Here is a 20,137-nt window from a genome sequence, read left to right on the forward strand (position 1 = left end):
CAGCTGCCTGGCCGAGGCTTTCAGCCTAGATCACCGACTCAGTTCTGGGCCTTGGTGGCTTTTAAAGTGCATCTTGGGAAGAGGCACAAAATAGCACAGATGGAGGGGGACATTTCTTTATGTGCTGAAAGTTGCTATCATAGCAGCCCCTAACAGAGGTCATAACTATGACATGCCCTGAGTAAATAGCAGAGCAGAAAAGCAAGGGGTTCCACTATTGCCACTGAGGAAATCCTTCCCCTACTGCTATCTAAATAAGACTTGAGCTTTCCCTTGGAAGGAGACCAGGAGCATCGTTGCTTTCAAATGTTCATACAACAAAGGTTTTCTACAGGAAACACTGTAAATATTAGAGGTTCTTTCTTTCCTACTAACAAACGATCTCAATTTGCCATACTTTGTAATAAGGTTGAGCAAACTTGTTTTGCTTCGGTGGCGAGCTTTTCAGCAGCTTCAGTCCATCACTGAAGTTAATTCACTGGTGAAAAAAAATCCTGTTTGGAGTTCAAACCTACATTTTTGACAATTTAGATTTCACCAAAAGATGGAGAATTAAATATAAAACTGGGACATTCCTGCCTTCTAGAAGACAGCTGAGGAAGGGCAAGGGCACCAGATGCTTCTGCAGCTAGGATGGCCAACTTATGGATGTGGGGACAGAGTGCAAAAAGCAGGGATGCACATCTAGGTGCACACCATCAAATGCATTCATGGATGCATCGGCTAACCTGGATTTAAAAAACCTCTTGACTTTTATGGGAATATCTATTCTCATGTGCTCCTGCATGAGGATTTTTGCTGTGTGTCACCAGCTGCACAAAACAATGTTGAATGCAGGCCTTGTGTGTGTGTGTGTGTGAGAGAGAGAGAGAGAGAGAGAACAACAATGAATGCCCAAAATGTGGACATTCACAAAATCCCAGACAAGTGTTGCAAAGCTCAGAGATCCACCAGTGGGTTCTGACAGTCATCTAAATGTGATTGGCAGCATTTGCATCTGACTGCTCTCTCCTCCTACTCAGCAAGACTTTGGGGGGGGCTTTCAGAAATTAGTCTGGGATTGTCGGCATTTATATGTGGATGAATCCTCTTACATTCGTTGTGTGTGTGTTTAAATAATATATAAAATATTTATAGATTGTTTTTCCTTTTTAATGTGTTTTTCCCGTACTGGGAGAGGAAGTGCCTTTGACATATGAGTCACTGCAGTCAGCCCTGGGGAATGCTCAGGTTTGGGGGCTGGGCTTCAAGTCAAGCTGGAACCTCGGCCCTTCTCTCTCTCTCTTTAAATTAATGACTGTGCTGAACAGAGAGGTTATTTGAGGATAGAGAGAAAGCATGAGTTTCTTCTTGGCACTGATGCAGAACCTACTTCTGTAATTCATCCATACTGATGCTCTTACAGCTCGCATAAGCCTGCATCATTTAAAGCCTTAATATGTATTTTATGTCTCTGCTAGATATGATTTGGATAGTGTATTTTTCAGGGCTTTTCCATTTAAAAGAGTGGGCTGTTGTTTCTGATTTGACTGTTGCCAGTGCATATTTGAAAATGCAAGCATCTTAAGGAGCAGAAGGCAAGTTGGCCTGGCATTATTGATGCAAAAGAAGCCGAACGGTGAGGCAAAAGGCCAGTCACTTGCCTAGATGACTTACGTCAGACTGTTCCAATTGGCGGCAGGTTCTTCAACCCAGTTTCGAAATTCAAGTGTTGAGACTGCCTCACATGTGCATGGAACATTGTTTGCTTTCTCATCACTCAGTGATGCGTAGCTGAGTATGTGAACAGACTCCACTCAAAGCCATTGTTTGGAGATTTTTGTGGTGCACCTCTGCTTCTGAAAACAGCACTGTGTTTGGCACTAAATGCAAGTTCTCTTGGTCTCTGGTATTTGATCAGTGATGGGACAGCCGTGCATACTGCATGCATGAATTGTCCTTTATCATTAAGGGCCCATTAAGCACAGGTACCAGGAACTGTGCCTGGATCCACTTTCTTGCCCAGGGCACGTTTTGGCTGCCACGGAGCTACAACTCTTTGTTCCTGTCTGTTCTGGAGCTAAAAATGAAAACCTTGCTGCGTCCTTCCTCTGACTGGACTACATCTCTGTTCCTTGATTTTTATAGTATGGTATGGGAAGCAGCACAAAAGCATCTTTTACCCCATTTGTGGACACCAGAGTGTATCAGACCTCCCCGACTGATGAAGATGAAGATGATGACGAGGAGTCATGTGCTACAGGTAAAAAGGAAAAGAAAGAGATACCAGAAATTGTGAAATTAGAAATTTGAGATCTATTGGGCATCCAGCATCTCTTGAAAATCCTGCATGTGCCAGTGGCCGTGCTTCCATCTCTGCTTTCAGTTTTTGGTGCATCATGGCAAATATCACTTCCAAAGCAATTACGCTGAAGGGGAAAAGACGAAACCTGTGGCATTAGCAACAGGGATGCTGATGCATGACTGGCAAGCCTGGGGCCAGAAGCCAGTCTGTTTGCACAGAACTGTATTGCAGCTACACCACGTGTATTACCAGATTAGAGAAGAAGCACATTTTCCCAGCAGCCACATATTGCAGTAGAAGCACTAAATTCTGGATCCCTATGTCAAATGAGTAATGCATGATGAATTTATTAGTGCACGATTTCAAGCGTAAGAACTATTCAGTCAGTCAGCAAGTGAAATACAAAGTGTGATAAAAACATTTGAACCTAACAATGAAGATTCCTAGCGAAACAGGATAATGCATTGGGGCTGGGTGGGTTACAGGTATGAGAAAGACTATTTAGTCAGTGAGCCAAGTACAAAGTATGATAAAACAATGCTGTCTAACAGCAAAGATTCTTAGTAAAATGGAATGATGCATAGGCTTCCTAGAGGGCCTGCCTCTTTTTCTTTGTTATTACCTTGCATTTGTTGGTGGTGTGGTTTTTGTTCATGAAGAAGGGTGCTGGGAGGTGTGTTAAAGAGAATAACGTATTCATTTAGTGAATTACATTGATAGAGAAGTTAAAAACTTTTAGCTACCTGACTGCCAGAAGGAGACAAGTGAGATGGAGGCAGTCAGCCTGAGATCTGCACTCTGAGCAAACAAAGAAGCATCTTAGCAGGTAGCCAGAAGGAAGTGCGCATATCCCTGCCTAACTGGCTTCGATCCTTTTGCTGCCTCTTTTAGGAGCTGACTCCTTTTGAACATTTGAGGCATATCCCGCTAACATATGAGCAGAGCCTGCTGGCAGTATTTTGCCAACAGCTCTTCAAACCCTGCAACCTGCTCTGCTTTCGGCTCCTGTGCTGTGCTCTCTGGAAACTGGATGAAATACAGATTGGAAAGAACCACATTTCATAGGTTTCCAGGGAAAGCTGCTCTTATTTCCCAAAGGAGAAACCCGCGAATCACCTAATTAAAAATCCCCATTTATAGCATGCAAGTATGGACCCGCAAGGACTTGTGGGGGGAATCTCATTTTCCCCTCCGTCTCTCCTATGAAACCCCCTAGCTTCTCCCCTTATCCTGCTTCCTTCACTCCTTCTGACCCTCTAGCCAACCTACTTTTATCTTTCTTTCCTTCCTACCCCTCTATCCTTCCTTCATACCTCTCTATCTGGGAAACTATGGCCCAGTTGCACAAGGCTGGCTGCCAGTCTAGTTGCAAATGAGGAACCTGCAAGGAGGGAGTCTCATTCCCCTGGTGGGGTAGGGGATCCCCTGCTTCTGTTGCCCCCACTGTTCAGAGCAGTGGCTGAAGAATTTTTTTAAAATACACAGCATCACTTTCAATAAAAAAAAATGGAAATGACACAGGGTAGTTCTAGGAATCGTTGGAAATCTATAGTTTTACCATAGAGCTTTTGATGATTCCTAGACTGACCTATGCCTCTTCTTTTTTTTAAAGCCAGCATTGCAGCCCTCCCCATATCCCTGTCTGCAACGCTTCTGCTGGTTGCCAGGCACTGCTTAGCAAGCTTATGCAAGTACTTATAAAGGACACCTTATTTTCCCCTGTATTCTTGATTCCCCTGTATCCCCTTCCTTGCATTTGCCTCCTTTCTCTTCTCCTGGAAAACCCCTATACCCTTTCCTGATTCATTCTCTCCAGGAACCAGCCTACATTTTATCTGCCCCTCACACCTTCAGCTTTATTTATTTACTTTATTTATGCACTGAATTTTTCTCCACAATAAGGACCCAAAGCAGCTTACATTATTCTCCTCCATTTTATCCTCACAACAACCCCGTAAGGTAAGTTAGGCTACATACCTACCTAGTGAGTGTCCACGGCAGAGTGTTGATTCAAACCTGGGTCTCCCCCCCCCCCCGGTCTGAAACTCTAACCAGTACATAACATTGGCTTTTGTGTGGAGGCAGCTGTTGAATGGTATCAGCCAGTCCAGGGAGAATCATGCAGGTTGCATGGTATCAGGTTGCTTGGTGGTTGCTGTCAGGCCTGGCCCCAAAGAGTCTTCCCTCAAAGGCCACAGAAGCTCTGGAAAGGGCCCTGCCTCCCCCTCACACACATTTTTACTGACAGAAATTGAGGCTTCAACTGGCAGTACTGTTGCAGTTGCCTCCTTGTAATGGCCACAGAAGTCATAAAGTTCCAGGTGCTGCTTCTATTATCTTGGGGTGTTGTTAACACCCCCATTTTTTTTAGATTTCTCATTTTTCTGTAAGTTTTTCCTCAGGTTTGTAAGAAAGATCTGTCTTGTCTTTTCATGGCTCCAGTCTCTGGATTTAAGTATCCTCAGATTTGGTCATGTTGAGAATAAGTATATGGATCTGCCAAACTGTTGGTGTTTGTTTTTCCTTCCCAGCATTGTTCACCAGTGAGCTGCTGAGGCAAGAACAGGCCAAACTGAATGAAGCCAGGAAAATTTCAGTAGTGAACGTGAACCCCACCAACATTCGTCCTCATAGCGACACGCCAGAGATCCGAAAGTACAAGAAACGCTTCAATTCAGAAATACTTTGTGCTGCTCTGTGGGGTAATCTGTTACCTGTCTTTGCAAACGTGGAAATGACACTTGCATATTATTTATTTATCTGTTTATTTGTTTATTTACTTCATTTATACCCCACTTTTCTCCCCAGTAGGGGTCCAAAGTGGCTTACATTATTCTCCTCTCCTCCATTTTATCCTTACAGCAACCCTGAGAGGTAGGTTAGGCTAAGGGTTGTGACTGGCCCAAGGTCACACAGCAAGCTTCCATGGCAGAGTGGGGATTTAAACCTGAGACTCCCAGATCCTAATCTAGCACTCTAACACCACCCCATACCGAAAGAGCAACATGTGGTTTATGCCCAAAAGATAGAGCCATCTCTTGAGAGATTTAGGTCCTCATTTTTGTCTCATGGGAACTGTTCAGGTGATGATTTATTAATTGTAATACTTTAGGTGAGGAGAGGATATATTTCTTTAACGTATGTTTGATTATTATAATAATATTGGATAACATTAAACAATGGCAAATGTGAATTATTTATATTTTTGAAACCCATAGAGAGAATCATTTGATTTCACTGCCTCAGGTGCTGTTTAGGCCCAATCCTGACTTCATTGAAGATGAATTGCCAGGGCTGTGGCTACCAAACGCAGTGGTCGGCATGAGAGTGTCAAGGAATTTCATGATAGATTGAAAGCAGCAGATTGGCCCTGAACAGATGATTTGATCTCTTTAATTAGTCTGCCTTAAGGCTCAAACTGCATGAGATTTCTTTCAACAAGTTGGGTCCGAGGAACTTTTAAAAAACCATCTTCTACCGTTGGGCCGTAATGCTCAGTGGAAAACATCTTTTGTCTTACTGACCCAAATCGTGGTTTCTTCTGTTTGCTCACCGCTCAGGTGTAAACTTACTGGTGGGAACAGAGAACGGGCTTATGCTGTTGGATCGGAGCGGCCAAGGAAAGGTGTACAATCTTATCAACCGGAGGCGGTTTCAACAGATGGATGTGCTAGAAGGACTCAATGTCCTTGTCACGATCTCAGGTATAGCCATGAGCCCAAGTTCAGGGCTCACGTTTTCCTTCTGGTTTCTCACAGCCTGATCATGAAGTTTCCTCTCCAGCAAAAGCTAAAGTGTACTTTGCAATTAAGGAGCAATCTATAGAAAAGGAAGAGACTCCCTTATCCCACATTTACAGAACTTCGTCCTGATGGGGGCAAAAAAAACCCACACTGAGATAATATGGAATGTGTTTCCGGATCTCCTAAGGTAGTGTGCAGCCTAGGTAAACAAGGCAGAATATGCGGTCAAGCCTCAAGGCATGAATGGGGGGGAACTTTGTTTCTGCTGCAGCATTCGCATTGTTAACATTGTTCTGGTGTTCACAGTGTAAATGTTGTCAATGTTTTGTTTTCATTGGATCTCTCCGGAGACTAAGTGTGGGTGGATTCACAAGCATAGCCAATAGGTTCCAACAGGCAAAGCCTATTAGCAAGACTGGCATCAGCTGTTGGCCTGGTTGGGCACCTGCCAAGGCAAATTGACCACTGAGCAGAGAGACTGGCACACTTTCTCATTCCCTGGCATCAGCAGAGAAAATAGAACACAGCAGAATTATGCTGTGCTCCCTTTGCTGCCACCAGCCACCCCTTCCGTTGAGAAATGGAATATTCCCGTGCAGGCCCCAATAGGAGCCAAGTGCCCAGTGGCAGCAAAGGTGCCCAGTGGCAGCAAAGTCTGGCTTTTGTACTCCTGTTGGTACTGATCTTCTTGTGGATGCTGGAGGAGCAGAGCAGCAGTCCCCAGGGAAAGGGCAGTAGGACTGTTGGCCTGGGGTTGCACTAATGCTGTGCTGCAGAGAAATCAGCAAGGCTGGACCTGTCTCTGCCTATTTAGCTCCTCTGCAAAGGAGGGACAGGAAAATGCTGCCCTCCAGTAAAGAAATGAGCTAGAGGATGGAGAACGGAAAGTGCCCGGTGCTGCTTCACTGGAGGGGTGGGAAGCAGGAAACTCAACGGATTGGCTGCTAGACTTGCTCTGTGAACAGACCCTTTATTTTTGTGATCCTTATTCTGGGCTAAGTGGGCTGCTTGCTTAAGGTGCCAGAACTACAAGACTGGAGGACTGTCCCTGCAGCATGCAAAGCAAATGCAAACAGAGCAGCAGCCAGGGAAATGAAGAGCATCAGTGGAACTTGGGCTGTCAGTGGGAAGCGATAATCAGGGCATCTCACATTGAGCAGTCAAAGAGAAAGGGCGTGGGTGGGGAAGCGGCAGCAGCTGTGATCTCTCCTCCCGTGAACAGGATGGGCAGTTCAACCAGTGACTAATCCGTGACAAAACGGGTCATCTAGAAACCCCCTTATTCATTCATGCCTTGCTTCTCAGGTCAGAAGCTTTTGTAGTCACCAGTTTTATCCAGACACAAATGAGGCAAATTTTAATGCTCCTTTAATTATTCATATAGTTTTATATCTTTTGCATATTTTAAACCTCCTTTCTGCATACCTGAGACTGAGCTGTGGTCACAGCCTCCTGTGTTGTTCCCACATTGTTACTGGGGGTGTTTATAATTATGTCTGCCAACAAGCTTTGGCCTCTTTGTATGCTCTGAAACAAACATGGTACCTCTCCCCATAGAAGGGTCCGTTACTTATTTCTGTAATCAGCATACAGGAAGGCCTGTGGGCAGAACAATTCTTACATTCCTGAGTGCAGTATGGGAGCAATTGCAGTAGGGGCAGCAGCCCCGTTGCCCCACATGTATACCAAGAGGTCTTACTTGTTTATCCAGCTGTGGCTGAGGACTCCTTAACGATGCTGTCTTTTCATGCTAAGATAAGGTAAACATGTACACGTTCATATTTACACAACTATGTTATGGTTTTATATTCTCTGTGGCTTTCATCCAGTAGAGAAGATCATGTTGCATACATTTTCACATTAGTTGCGTTCGGATCACAGCAAACCTCTCATGCTGTCACACTGCTAGTTGAACACTTCCTGGAAACCTTCAGACAAGCTCCAATTTGCCGGAAGTCAATCTGACCACATGTCTAGGTTTGGACAGCCTGGCAAATTGGAGTTTGTGGGATGGGTTTGCTTTATAAATCAAGAGCCTTTCTGTCACACTCCATGTTCAAGGGGAGGAGGGAGAGGAACGTGCACGCCCTGCAGCATGATGTGTTGTTTGCCCATCATGAACAAACAGATTTGTCATGGCATCAGGATCCAACCACCCAGAAAGCATCTCCAGTCACGTGACTGCAGTTCAGATGCAAGGTTAGCATTTGCACTCACTCCAAAATTAGATGGTGAAGCAGAACAGCAGGCGGTCGGGCAGCGTCGGGACCAGAGCAAATGGCGTGAGAAACCCCAGGCAGCAACATTGGCACCCCTAACTGGTGGACTGTATCTTCATGGGTTAAAAAATCCACTTTCTTGTTTCAACAGGAAAGAAGAACAAACTACGAGTGTATTATCTTTCGTGGTTAAGGAATAGAATATTGCACAATGATCCAGAGGTAGAAAAGAAACAAGGCTGGATCACCGTTGGGGATCTGGAAGGCTGCATACATTATAAAGTTGGTAAGCACCAAACCAGAAGCACCAAGAGGGTGCTTTGATCGGTATCATTAAAGCCGCTTCTAGGCAACATGCTGCCTTGTGTGTGGGGCATTCGGATTTATTGAATAGCCATACCTGCCACCCAGTTGCCACTTGGGTCCATGAAGGCCTCCACGCTAGTCCTTGCTAGTCCTGAGAACAGACAGGGATCGATGCTGATGACACAGTCCCAAAACTGATTCTGGGAGCCTCATCCTGGACTTTTGGACAGTGTCCCAGAATCACTAAGATCAGCCCTGGCAGGCATCCTACATCACATATGTGCAAGCAGAAGCTCAAGAAATCTGTCCTTATGCCTAGCAACATTCAGAGGCATGAGGAAGCGCAGTTCGCACCATAAGGGAAATTTTTTAGATTCTACTGACCTGGCTATGTTGATCCATGCAACCGTAACCTCCAAACTAGACTACTGCAACACAGACTGGATGGAGCTGCCTTTGAGGATAGCTCAGAAACCACAGTTGGTGCAAAATGTATCAGCAAGGCTCTTACGTGGGACTATCAAGTTAAATCTTATAAACTTAGTGCTTCACTGGCTGCACTTGTTATTTGCTTCGTACCTTAGCAGCTCTTCATGGCCAGGAGCTTTCAAACCTATCGGACTGCATGCAAAACCATTTTTTTAAAGAAAATGTTTTATGGAGGGGAGATAGCTGTTGAGAAGTTATTGGGGGGAAGGCTTGGGTATGTTTGGTCTGTATGTGGTCTAGTTATTTGTTTAAATTGCAACCCATTGTTGCCTGTATGAGCAACCTTGAATTTTAGGGACAAAGTGAAAGATGTGTGTGTTTTTAATTTCAACTGGTTAATAACATGTTACACTGAACAACTGTCAGCTCTGTCACAAGTTAAGGAATTTAATTGGCATAAACTCCAGCAACACAATGATAAAAATACAACAAAATCTATGTACATAAACATCTCAGTTACGATAAAACGACCAGGTACCACCATGACACTGTGATGTTGCTTGCATAATTTTCAAATTGTATGTATAAGATTCACTTTGGCTTTGCTTTTGCATAGCTCATTTAAATCAGAATATAGCAAAAAAAAAAGGAAGCCGCTTTTCCTAGAAGCTAGAGGTATGGGTAGGGTTTTCCATTATCCTTTAAGTGTGATGAAAGAGATATAAATGTTTTAATAAATTAAATAAATAAATAAAACTTGCTTGCTGGGATTTTGCCCATTCTTACCCACCCCTGAGACTAAGCAATTCACTTTTGTCTGAGTAGATTTGGATGCGTTAAAAACCTAATTTTATTTCATTTTTAGTGAAATATGAGCGAATCAAGTTCTTGGTGATTGCCTTAAAGAATGCTGTAGAGATATATGCTTGGGCTCCTAAACCATATCACAAGTTCATGGCATTTAAGGTATGTTTCATGTTGCAAAAAGCCTTAGCTTTATTCACGCATGTGTCTTTATCATATAAGAAACTTTATCTTAACATTCTGTTGTCTTCCCTCCCCTGTTCACGGGAGGGACCTTGCAGCAAAATTGTTAATGGGCTCAGCGGGTTTGCAAAAACATTGGTAAAGATTTGGGAGCCCTGGACAGAGAACCCTTCCCTCTCACCCTACTGAATCCAGGTAGGACCCTTCCAACATGCCCATTTCTCTTGGAATAGGGCCAGATAGGACCTCCTTCTTTGCCATCATCTCACCTACTTCTGATTCATTCAGTTTATCCAGAGGTGGCAAGGAGAATTTACAGCTCCCACAGGATTGGGATGCATTGAAATGACGCGGTAATGATTTCCACAGGCAACATCAGAACTAGCATTAGCGGCCGGCAAGTCTACCTTTAAGACAGGTCCTAGCGCGAATATCTCATCCATCCAACAGGTGGAATGGATCTGTTGTCCAGAAACCTGCTACTTAAAATGACGAAGTTGGACATTCCACTGGCATTTTGCATTCTCTCATATAAAAAAAGCTAAATCTCTGTTTAAACATGACTGAAACAATGAAAGTAAGCAGATAAAGTAAAAGATTAAGTCCATTCTTCAAAAGCGATGGCAAGCCCAAATGCTTTGCTACCATGGCATGCTGTAGATCTAGGAAGTCATTTGTGTACCTCTAAATTGACTGAGTGGATTTTAAAAGTCTTTTGCAGATCTCCAGCACAAACCATTGCTAGTTGATCTGACAGTAGAAGAAGGTCAGAGATTAAAGGTCATCTTTGGGTCACACACTGGTTTCCATGTGATTGACGTGGATTCGGGCAACTCTTACGACATCTATATACCATCTCATGTGAGTCCAAGATTATAGTGGTACTATTTGCAAACTGCAAACTGGGATTGTTGGGCATCTTTAGCCTTTTTCACGTCAGTCATTGGTAATGTTAAGGTGTATATTTTCAGTTATGCAGAAGGGTCTTCTTATCCTATCTCTTTGCTAATCTCTTGCTCTGAATTATGATGTAGTGTCGTGGCTATTTTATAATTCAGAGTTGCTGACCCCTGATATAGAGCTTAATCCTACACAATGCATGGCTTTAAGGCTGTTCATAGCATACTAACCATTATCTTACGGCACATCGGATGCACTGTATGCCTCTGTTTTGTTGGTAAGTTGGGTTTAGCTCACACTTAGCATGCCCCTGCCACAAGCTCAGCACATGTTGTTCAGGACTGATTTAGGTAGATGAGCAATTATTAGTACAAACAGCAGGGAGAGTTTACTACTTGTGAGTGAATTCTGATGTAACGCTGCTGGTGTTTGTGTGTGTCCTCTTCTATATGCAGATTCAAGGCAATATCACACCTCATGCCATTGTCATTTTGCCCAAGACGGATGGAATGGAGATGCTTGTGTGCTATGAAGATGAAGGGGTCTATGTCAACACCTACGGGCGGATTACAAAGGATGTGGTGCTCCAGTGGGGAGAAATGCCCACTTCAGTAGGTATGTTAGTCCTTCCTCTTCTGCTGCAGAGTGAGGTGAAGTTTAAACTAGAATTATTTTCCCAGGTAATTCAGTCCTACATGGTTCAGATGATGGGATCTGGAAGCTTTTCAGCAGGGGGGAGGCTCAGCCTGTTCCTTGGGGCATATACACTGTATGTGACAGCTTCATGCTAAGTGTGCCTGTGGAGAAATGGCTGATATATATATATATATAAAGTGTAAATAATAGTTCTGTATAAACAGGTGCTACTTATATCAAGTAACTGTAAAGTTGTGATAAATATGAATTATTTTTCTTCTGTGAGGAAAGTAAAACTATAATATATATGCCCAGCATTGAAATGGATGCCCTCCTTACTGTTATCAAGGGAGTGGTTTTCTCTCTAAAGTCAGAGCCAAGCTACAAGTGATGCCTGACACAGGTTGGACACTTGTCAGCTTCCCTCAAGTTTTGATGGGAAATGTAGGCATCCTGGTCTTGCAGCTGTAATGGAGAGCCAAGCTGCAAGACCAAGACGCCTACATTTCCCATCAAAACTTGAGGGAAGCTGACAAGTGTCCAGCCTGTGTCAGGCATCTCTTGTAGCTTGGCTCTCAGTCTCTCTCATACTTATGTTGGGACAGAAGGATTCAAAACACATCTCTGCCAATTGGTCAAGTTTATGACTAGTCACTGGACAATGTAACTACTTTCACAGGCCATTAGCTTGAAACCAATGAGGGCCTGAGATGTAGTGAACTTTAATTGGTCAAAGAGTCTGGCAGGAACCGATACAAGGTCAGCCTGAAGCCTGCGCAGAGTCAGTCAGGAGATGTGAAGTGTGAAGATTGATCTGTTGCTGATGGAGGCAAAGGAGAGCTGATAAAGAGATGACTGAAGAAAGGAGCCTCTGATCTAGTGGGGAGAACTGAGAAGACGCCTGAGGAAATCGAGCATTAGAGAGTCAAGTGGCAAAGAAGCAGAATTTTCCAGGTGCAGCGCTTTGGTGTGCTCCTGTATCTACTGTGAGCAGCAGTCCTCCTCACCAAGGTGAACCGATCACTATCTTTGTAATACGTGTCAGAGGCTTCAAGATACAGCGCAAGCCAGAATCTGACCTGATGGAAGGCTTCAGAGCATCCCAAGAAAGACTCTGTCAGTGCTGGTTTGGAGGGGAGGATAAAGAAAGGGGAAACTGGCCATATGAATTCTATCAGTGGAAGAAATCACTTAGGAATTGCCACCTTCATTAGCCAGAGTAATACTAATAAACAAGAAGAAAGTCACATGTGTAACAAAATGCTGCATATGTCGCAAATGTCACAGTTGCATATTCATACCGTCCTTTTAAATATTTGATTCTTTAACAAACCTTTTTTCTATTTGATTCTTTGGCCTCAGTGCCTGTCTATCCCATGCCTAGTATAAACCAAGCTACCATGGTATAAATAAAAAGCGTGTTTTACTTTTAAGAATAAATGGCAGCAGCAGAAAATAATATATAGAAATTCATACAATCCCTTTCTTGCTCCAATTATTTTCCATAAGAACATGTTGCCTGTTTGTGTTTTGGCAGCATACATCCACTCCAATCAAATAATGGGCTGGGGTGAAAAAGCCATAGAGATACGATCAGTGGAGACGGGACATTTGGATGGCGTATTTATGCATAAGCGTGCTCAGCGGTTAAAGTTTCTATGTGAAAGAAATGATAAGGTAAGCCTGCTTTAAAAGCTTTACATATATTGTGTCCATGCCCTCAGCTGTCTAAACAGTTAAGCAAGTTAGTCAGTGCTTTGATCATTGAACTTCAAAATGAAGGTTAAATAGCCTCCAGTCATTATATACATTCGAATCCCATATTTGAATCTCCAAGGAACTCAGTGCAGTATATGGCGATTATCTCTCTCTGTCTCTCATACACCACACATGCACACTTTTCATTCACAAATTTAGAATAATGGACCCCCTCTTTTGAGGGCTGAATGGGAACATAGTATTCTTATCTCACTACAGATGCTAATTTTCTGCATTTTGTACTGCTAAGCATTTCTCCCCTGCTGTAATCAAGCTACATTGTACCTTTGCAGCCTTATAACCCTCTTTGCAACACCCTTCCCAGTTTTTGACTGGGATATTAAGGCCCAAGGACGGCCATTCCTGCTTGTATCTGACAAAGGGAGCTTTGACACTTGAAAGCTTATACCCTACAAATCTTGTTGGTCTTTAAGATGCTACTGGATTTTAATCTTGCTGCATGTGCCTGCACACGTTTGCGCACACATATATGTGTACATACTTCCTGCTGGTGATTGGCTGCTACTGCTTTTGTGTTTTTAGCTGTTTAGCTATGGCTGTTTGGTAATAAATTAATGGTTGGATTTTTCAAATGGTTGATTTTATTTGTATGTTGCCTCAAGTTTTGATTGCACAGGATCTACTCTTTTTTAATGACTAAATATCTCATTTTACCTGCACAGCAAACCTTTGATTCAGAAAAGCTCAGTTTCTGAAACTGGGGGAGACGAAACTCTTAAGTAGACCCCCCCCCTCCCAGCAACAGGAAAAGAGAGGGCAGAACTGCCTTATTCTCTCCTCTCCTCCCCACTCCCCCGGCTTGCCCTGCAGTCCTGCTCATTCCCAGGGGTTTAACTCACTCCCAGCCACCAGCAATGTGGGAAGTAATGGCTGTAGTCCATACCCATTGACTCTTGGACCACACTGCTGCTGGCCGAGTCTCTGCCCATCACCTGCCAGTAGAGTTGTCAACCTCCAGGTGGAGCCCAGAGATATCCCAGAATTACAACTTACCACCATACTACAGAGATTAGTTCCTATGGAGGAAATCATAGAATAATAGCGTTGAAAGGGACCTTACAGACCATCTAGTCCAACCCCCTGTCCAATGCAGGAACAGCGCAAAGCATCCCCGACAAGTATTCATCCAGCCTCTCCTTGAAGACTGCCAATGAGGGGGACCCCACCACCTCCCTAGGCAGCCAACTCCACTGCTGAGTTACTCTTAACACAGAGAAGTTTCCCTCCTGTAGTTTAAACCCATTGTTTCGAGTCCTGGTGCTTCAGAGCATGCACTCTGCGGCATTAAATCCCACTGAGGTTCCTCCTCTCCCCAAATGCCACTTTCCCCAGGCTCTGCCCCCAAATCTGCAAGAAATTTCCAATCTAGAGTTGGCAACCCTCCTTCCTAGGCTGATGGTGGTAGCCATAATGGCTCTTATCCAAGCCCCAGCCTGCATTGCTTGGTCTCAACATGTACAGTAAATTTACAAATGTGTCCCCCTTCAAGAATACGATCAGTTTCTTTCCTTGACAAATAAAAAAGGGCAAGTGCGAGAGCGTGTCTCCTGTCATAAGGATGGATACGGTCAAGACATTTGGCCTTAGGAAGAGCTTGAGGTGCCATCTGCTGGTAAGTTCTTCTGAGGAAGACTTCCTGAACAAACAAACAAAAGATGTATTTGTTTGGGGGATTTACATCCTGCTTTTTGCCAGATAGCCTTCAAGGGAGCTGACAAGAGGAAATATAAAAATGAGATAAAACAGGACAGAACCAGATGGACTTTGCCTAGTACCTTATTGTTAACAAAGATGGTACCAAGAAAAGGTGCCTTGGCAAAGAGTTCCAAAGTTTGGGATCCACCACTGAAAAGGTCTGTTCTCAAGTGGCCGTCTGCCTCACCTCTGAAATAATTTGGAGGTTCAAAAGAGAACGATCCGGTAAATGATTATGGGGAGGTGCATTGTTTGTTTGGGCTTTTAAAATATTGATAGTAATATAACCTGTTCTGAGCTGTTAAGATAAAAGCAATCTGATCATTAAACAAAATACGTGAGAAAAATAAGAAAGCTTTTAAAAGAAAAAATAAATCTTGCAATTGAATTAATCAGAATGCTTTCCTCCCAAACAGGTATTTTTTGCATCAGTGCGATCTGGAGGAAGTAGCCAAGTTTTTTTCATGACCCTCAACAGAAATTCCATGATGAACTGGTAACACAAGGGTTCATGATGTTTACCTTACCCTGAGGCCAATGTTTTTAATTTTCAAGGACATTGGAACATGTGGACTAACACTTTAGAAGGCAGGCAAAGAAGACATTGTGGAACATGTTTGCTTCTTTCCGTCAACACACTCGCACTCACACAGACACACTCCAAGAGTACAACACACCTTTACTGTTGTGGTTTAGGAATGAAGGTTTGTTCAAGATCACTGGAATGCGACACTGTATTGGAGCAGAAGTGGAGAAGTGTGCAAGAGGTTTAGCAGAATAAATCTCTTGAGGTCTTCAGAATTAAGCTGTGATAGAGTGGGTTATACAATTTTTTAAAATTTTACTTTTTCCTTGTCCCTCTATTTGTAAGGATGGGGACAGAACTAAGTGTCAGAGTCTCTGTTTTTAATTTTGTCTGCCTGCTAGCATTGAATATATAGTATGTTGTAAGGTTACCAATTAAAACTGGTGAGAGACAGCACAATAAATGTACCGTTTTATCTTTGTGTTGGAGGCCCTAGCCATTGAGCTAGTTAACTTTGGTGATTCTTTTTTTGCCTTTACCAACATTTCTGCGTATTACTTTGAAAAAAAACAACAGGTTGACAAGTTGCCAGAGAAATAGTAGGATCTGCCCCTCCCTTTGGGGGGAAATAGATTCTAAAATGGCTAATCAGCTAGCCTTAAACAATAACAAAACACCCATTTTTTTCCTTGTCAACTTGTTCGTCCATACTCCCATATGGAATTTTATATCATGGTGCTCATTGCGAGGCACGATAGTGCTGTTCTTGGCTGTCGTTCCCAAAGTTGGCCTTAGTATTACGTTGCCTTTCCTTAAGCTGTAACGTGAAAGGCACTGGAACAGAACTGCAGGCAGAGAAGTGAAGTGAGATGTAACAAGATTCTGAAGATGGGCTAAAGAGTGTGCTGAGCAATTTGATGAACAAGGCATCCGGCTGGGATACGCTGCGCCTAGGTCCAACCTGCTGTGTATAGCAGTACTTGCTTTGAAGGGGATTGGTCATTTTAGATACTTTTTTTTTGCTTTCTTGAAACTCCCATTGAACTTAACATGAGCCAACAGTATTTAAACCTTTGCAAGATGGGAGTCCCAAACAGTAATGGACATTTGACCTCTTCTTTGTCAGATGGATTCTTTTTCAATATATGGAGGGGACTTACCCCTTGGCTCAAGGAATATTAAAGAAGCGCAGGTGCAAGAGAAAAAATATAGCAGACTTCACTGGCCAAGAGCCTAATGCTTAGACTCACCTTTCTGCCCCTCCCTGCTCCCTTTTGCTGCTCATTTATATATAGCAACCACCATTGTGTGTGCAGAAGTATGTATGAATTTAGTTTGGGTTATCCTGTGTCCTTGTATGCTCTGTTCAAATGATTTCCGATCTTAAGTAAGTTATGTGCAATGTTTCTTTTTCTCCTTTCTCCAAGCATGGATTCCCCCATTGGTCAGTGAATGTAACATAATTGGATCTGTGTTTCTGTTTTTAACCTACCTCATTTAATTTTGTTTCAATTAGCTTTTGTCTCACTGTCTCCAGTGGACACTCAGAGAGTTTGGCCAGTGTTTAGTGAGAACACTGTCTTTAAGTGATCATTAGTGGTGGGGCAGTTTGGGCCTCTTTAAAAGGCAAGAAATGGAAATCGAGTTGCCTCCTTCCTATTTCCCTCCTAGGTCCCTTATTGCCGCTCTTCTCATAGCATGGGACAGGCCTTCAGCTGTCTGAATCAGTTGTCTTGCAAGACAGGCCTTTCTAAGAAGGCGCTCACAGTTACTGGGTGTGTGTATTTATGCACAGGGAACCTTTCTTGGCCACAACCTGCCTTGTTTGTATGTTCAATGAGAAAAGGGGCCCATCTCTGCCACCCACCCCCACCCTACCTCGCTGCATGATGCCACAGTGGAAGCAGCACGCAGGACCAGATCAACTCTGAGGCTACGTGCCCTAAAGAGCAGGAAGCCAGTCCGATTGGTACCCTGCTATGGCATAGTTATCCAAAAACGTGCCTGCCTCAGATTTCCTTTCCTGCTCCTTCTGCCCAAAGACATGTTGGCTTTGTGACCACAAAACATGGCAAAGGGAAACAACGACCATAAGTTCCAATTGTGGGAGGAAATCTAGTGCTATTATTTCAAGCCTTTAAAAGAGGCTCAGGCATGGAGCCATTAAGTCAGGCCAGCCATCACCTCTCCTCCTCCAATGGAGGCACCTTCGCAGTATGGATTCCTTCCAGGAAATAATACATGGCTAGTAAATGATACTTAGACTTTGGGTGAGGAATCTAATTTTAAATAAGCAAGCTCTGCTTTCTTTACCCACCCACCAAGAAGAAATGACTCTTCCGTTCTAAATATTACTAAATGTTGCCATCAGACTAACATTTGTAATGAAAATACGAGAGTAACCTCAAACAATAGACCTTGACCCCATTGTTTCCTATTAATCCACCCCTCCCCTGCCTAAAGGTATTGGTCATCCTTTGTGGTCTAGGTGGCTGTTTTGCGACCCAGAGGCCCATTGCGAGTGCCTCTTGTTGCAAGAAGAAACCTTTTTGAGAAATGCGTTGGTAGCTGAATATAAAGGCATTCCATTCACCAGGCTGGATTCTGTGCAGATCTCTTACAACAGTAGAGGGGGAAAGGCCGTGACTTCGCCCTAAGAACATGCAAGTTAAATGTCCGGTTGATGTGCCAGGGTTGGCTCTTCCTGCTGAAGAGACGGAAGAGGCCGCCTTAGTGATGTGAATATTGCCCTCCTCTAATTTTCTGGTGTGTGGCGTGGTTTACCATAGCAAGTGGCAAAAAAGGGGGAAAGCAGGGCACCGGAAGAGGGCCTGGAGGGGCTGTGGTCAGCCAACCCAGCAAAAGATCTGGAGGGAACTTTACACCTTTGCCTTAGTTTACTTACAGAGTGCAGACACGGCAGCTTGGTAAGATGGCAAAGTTTTCACGCACACTTGAACCAAGTAGGGTCAGAAACGTTGTGTATATTCTTGGGCCAGAGCAGTGGATCACTTAGCCCTGTAACCTTTCTCCACCCCTTCCTCCGTTAGTGGCCAAAATAAGATGTTAGCAAGCCAATGACAATGTATTCTGCCCAGTCATGTTAACTGCTGACCTTCAGATTGCAACCCAAGATTTCTTTTGTGTTTTTAGTCCAAGGATGCATTTTCTGACCACCTGCCCCCAGTAGCCACTGATGGAAGCCTCTTTGGAAATGTCTCCATCCCCATCCCTTCTTATCTCTTCCCCCCCCCCATTTAAATTGTTCCTTTTTCACTTCCTGTGCTGATGAGTTTAAGTGTTTAAGCTGCAACATGTAAGTAAAATCAAGTCAGTTTGAGACCTGCCTCCTCAGCTTGCTTTTCCTGTTCCCTGTATTTTCTGCTGCTGTAACGAGAGGACCACATGAAGGAAAAAAAATAATCATTACATCTAATTGAGCAATAATGTTTCCGACTTGGTTAAGACACTGCTTGTAATTGCTGGGGACTGGTATGAGCAGGAGATATCTTCATGGCAAAAGGGCATCTGCCACCAGCTCTCTTATGTCTTTGCTGTGGTTACCTTTTAAACCAGAAGCTTCTTATTAAACTATGTTGAAAATTTGATCGATGTGTTCATACTGAGTTTTTTTTTCTTTCTTTCTTATAAAGGACAAGTTTCCAATACAGATTTATATAAATTAGTGTGTATCTAATTCATCCGCTGTGTGAAAGCATGCCGCCCATGGTCCTTTGCAAAAGCCAAGGCAGTGATCACAGCGCCTCAGTACCTGTCTTGATCTCATAGGGTGAATCTAGGAAGGGCAGCTGTGAAGATACAGTGGAGAAGGGGAGAATGTTCCAAGCCGCTTTGAATCCCTGTGGGGGAGTAAATAAAATAAATTCTTACATTGCTTCACCACTTGGCAGGAAGACACAAGCTGAAACTACACATTACGACAGCCATCAGATGCTATCATCCTGTCTCTTCTCCGTCCTTGCCCCATAACTTTTAGTGACGCAAAGATATTGGATTGCAAGTTTGCTTGTGCCCTCACAAGCAGCACCCAGTGAAGCTGGAGGAGGTACCATCTAGAATGTCATTCTGGCCACAGACCATTAGCCTGCCAAATGAGCTCATGCACATTGTGTATTGATCTAAAGGTGGATTGCATGGTGCGGCCAGCCCTCACCATACTGATACATGAATCTTCCTTATTGTCTGTGCTGCAGCTGTAATGCACATCAGCTGTTGGGAGCTGAAAATGAGCACTTCCTTTGACATCACTGCTCATGCTTTTAGGGGAACACCAACACCCATTATTGGTGAGCAGGGCCAAAATGAGGTCCCTATATAACCAAGATTCTTAGGGGCCTGACTATGAGCTAAGCTGCAAGAGACGACTTACACGAGGAGGAGCGTGTGAAGGGAGTTGCAACGTTAGCTGGGAAGCTTGAGTTTTAAGAGATTGGAAGGCTTTGTCAAGTTCCCCTCTCTACAGAGCCAGGGAAATCCCTGCTCAGAGGGATTGTTTCCTCTTTGCCTCTTAGAAGGAGAGGTGAAACTGACAGAGACTTTGGGAGGCAAAGAAGACATTAACAAACCCTCTGAGCAGGGATTTCTGGCTCAGTAGAGAGGGGAAATTGACAAA

At 43.7% G+C, this 20,137-nt stretch overlaps 1 protein-coding gene across 1 annotated transcript in view; it reads left to right on the forward strand.

Moving 5' to 3' along the window:
• Window positions 1-19,112, forward strand: part of TNIK (TRAF2 and NCK interacting kinase) — a 350,725-nt gene extending 331,613 nt beyond the window's left edge. The window contains exons 23-31 of the mRNA XM_054983851.1: window positions 2,128-2,242; window positions 4,816-4,986; window positions 5,845-5,988; window positions 8,398-8,532; window positions 9,847-9,947; window positions 10,680-10,829; window positions 11,324-11,483; window positions 13,042-13,181; window positions 15,395-19,112. Coding sequence (XP_054839826.1) covers window positions 2,128-2,242; window positions 4,816-4,986; window positions 5,845-5,988; window positions 8,398-8,532; window positions 9,847-9,947; window positions 10,680-10,829; window positions 11,324-11,483; window positions 13,042-13,181; window positions 15,395-15,478 — 1,200 coding nt within the window. The 3' untranslated portion in view covers window positions 15,479-19,112. The remainder of the gene's footprint in view (window positions 1-2,127; window positions 2,243-4,815; window positions 4,987-5,844; window positions 5,989-8,397; window positions 8,533-9,846; window positions 9,948-10,679; window positions 10,830-11,323; window positions 11,484-13,041; window positions 13,182-15,394) is intronic.
• Window positions 19,113-20,137: the final 1,025 nt, after the last annotated feature.

This window comes from Eublepharis macularius, chromosome 6 (assembly GCF_028583425.1).
Source record: "Eublepharis macularius isolate TG4126 chromosome 6, MPM_Emac_v1.0, whole genome shotgun sequence".
In the NCBI taxonomy this organism is placed as follows: Eukaryota; Metazoa; Chordata; class Lepidosauria; order Squamata; family Eublepharidae; genus Eublepharis; species Eublepharis macularius.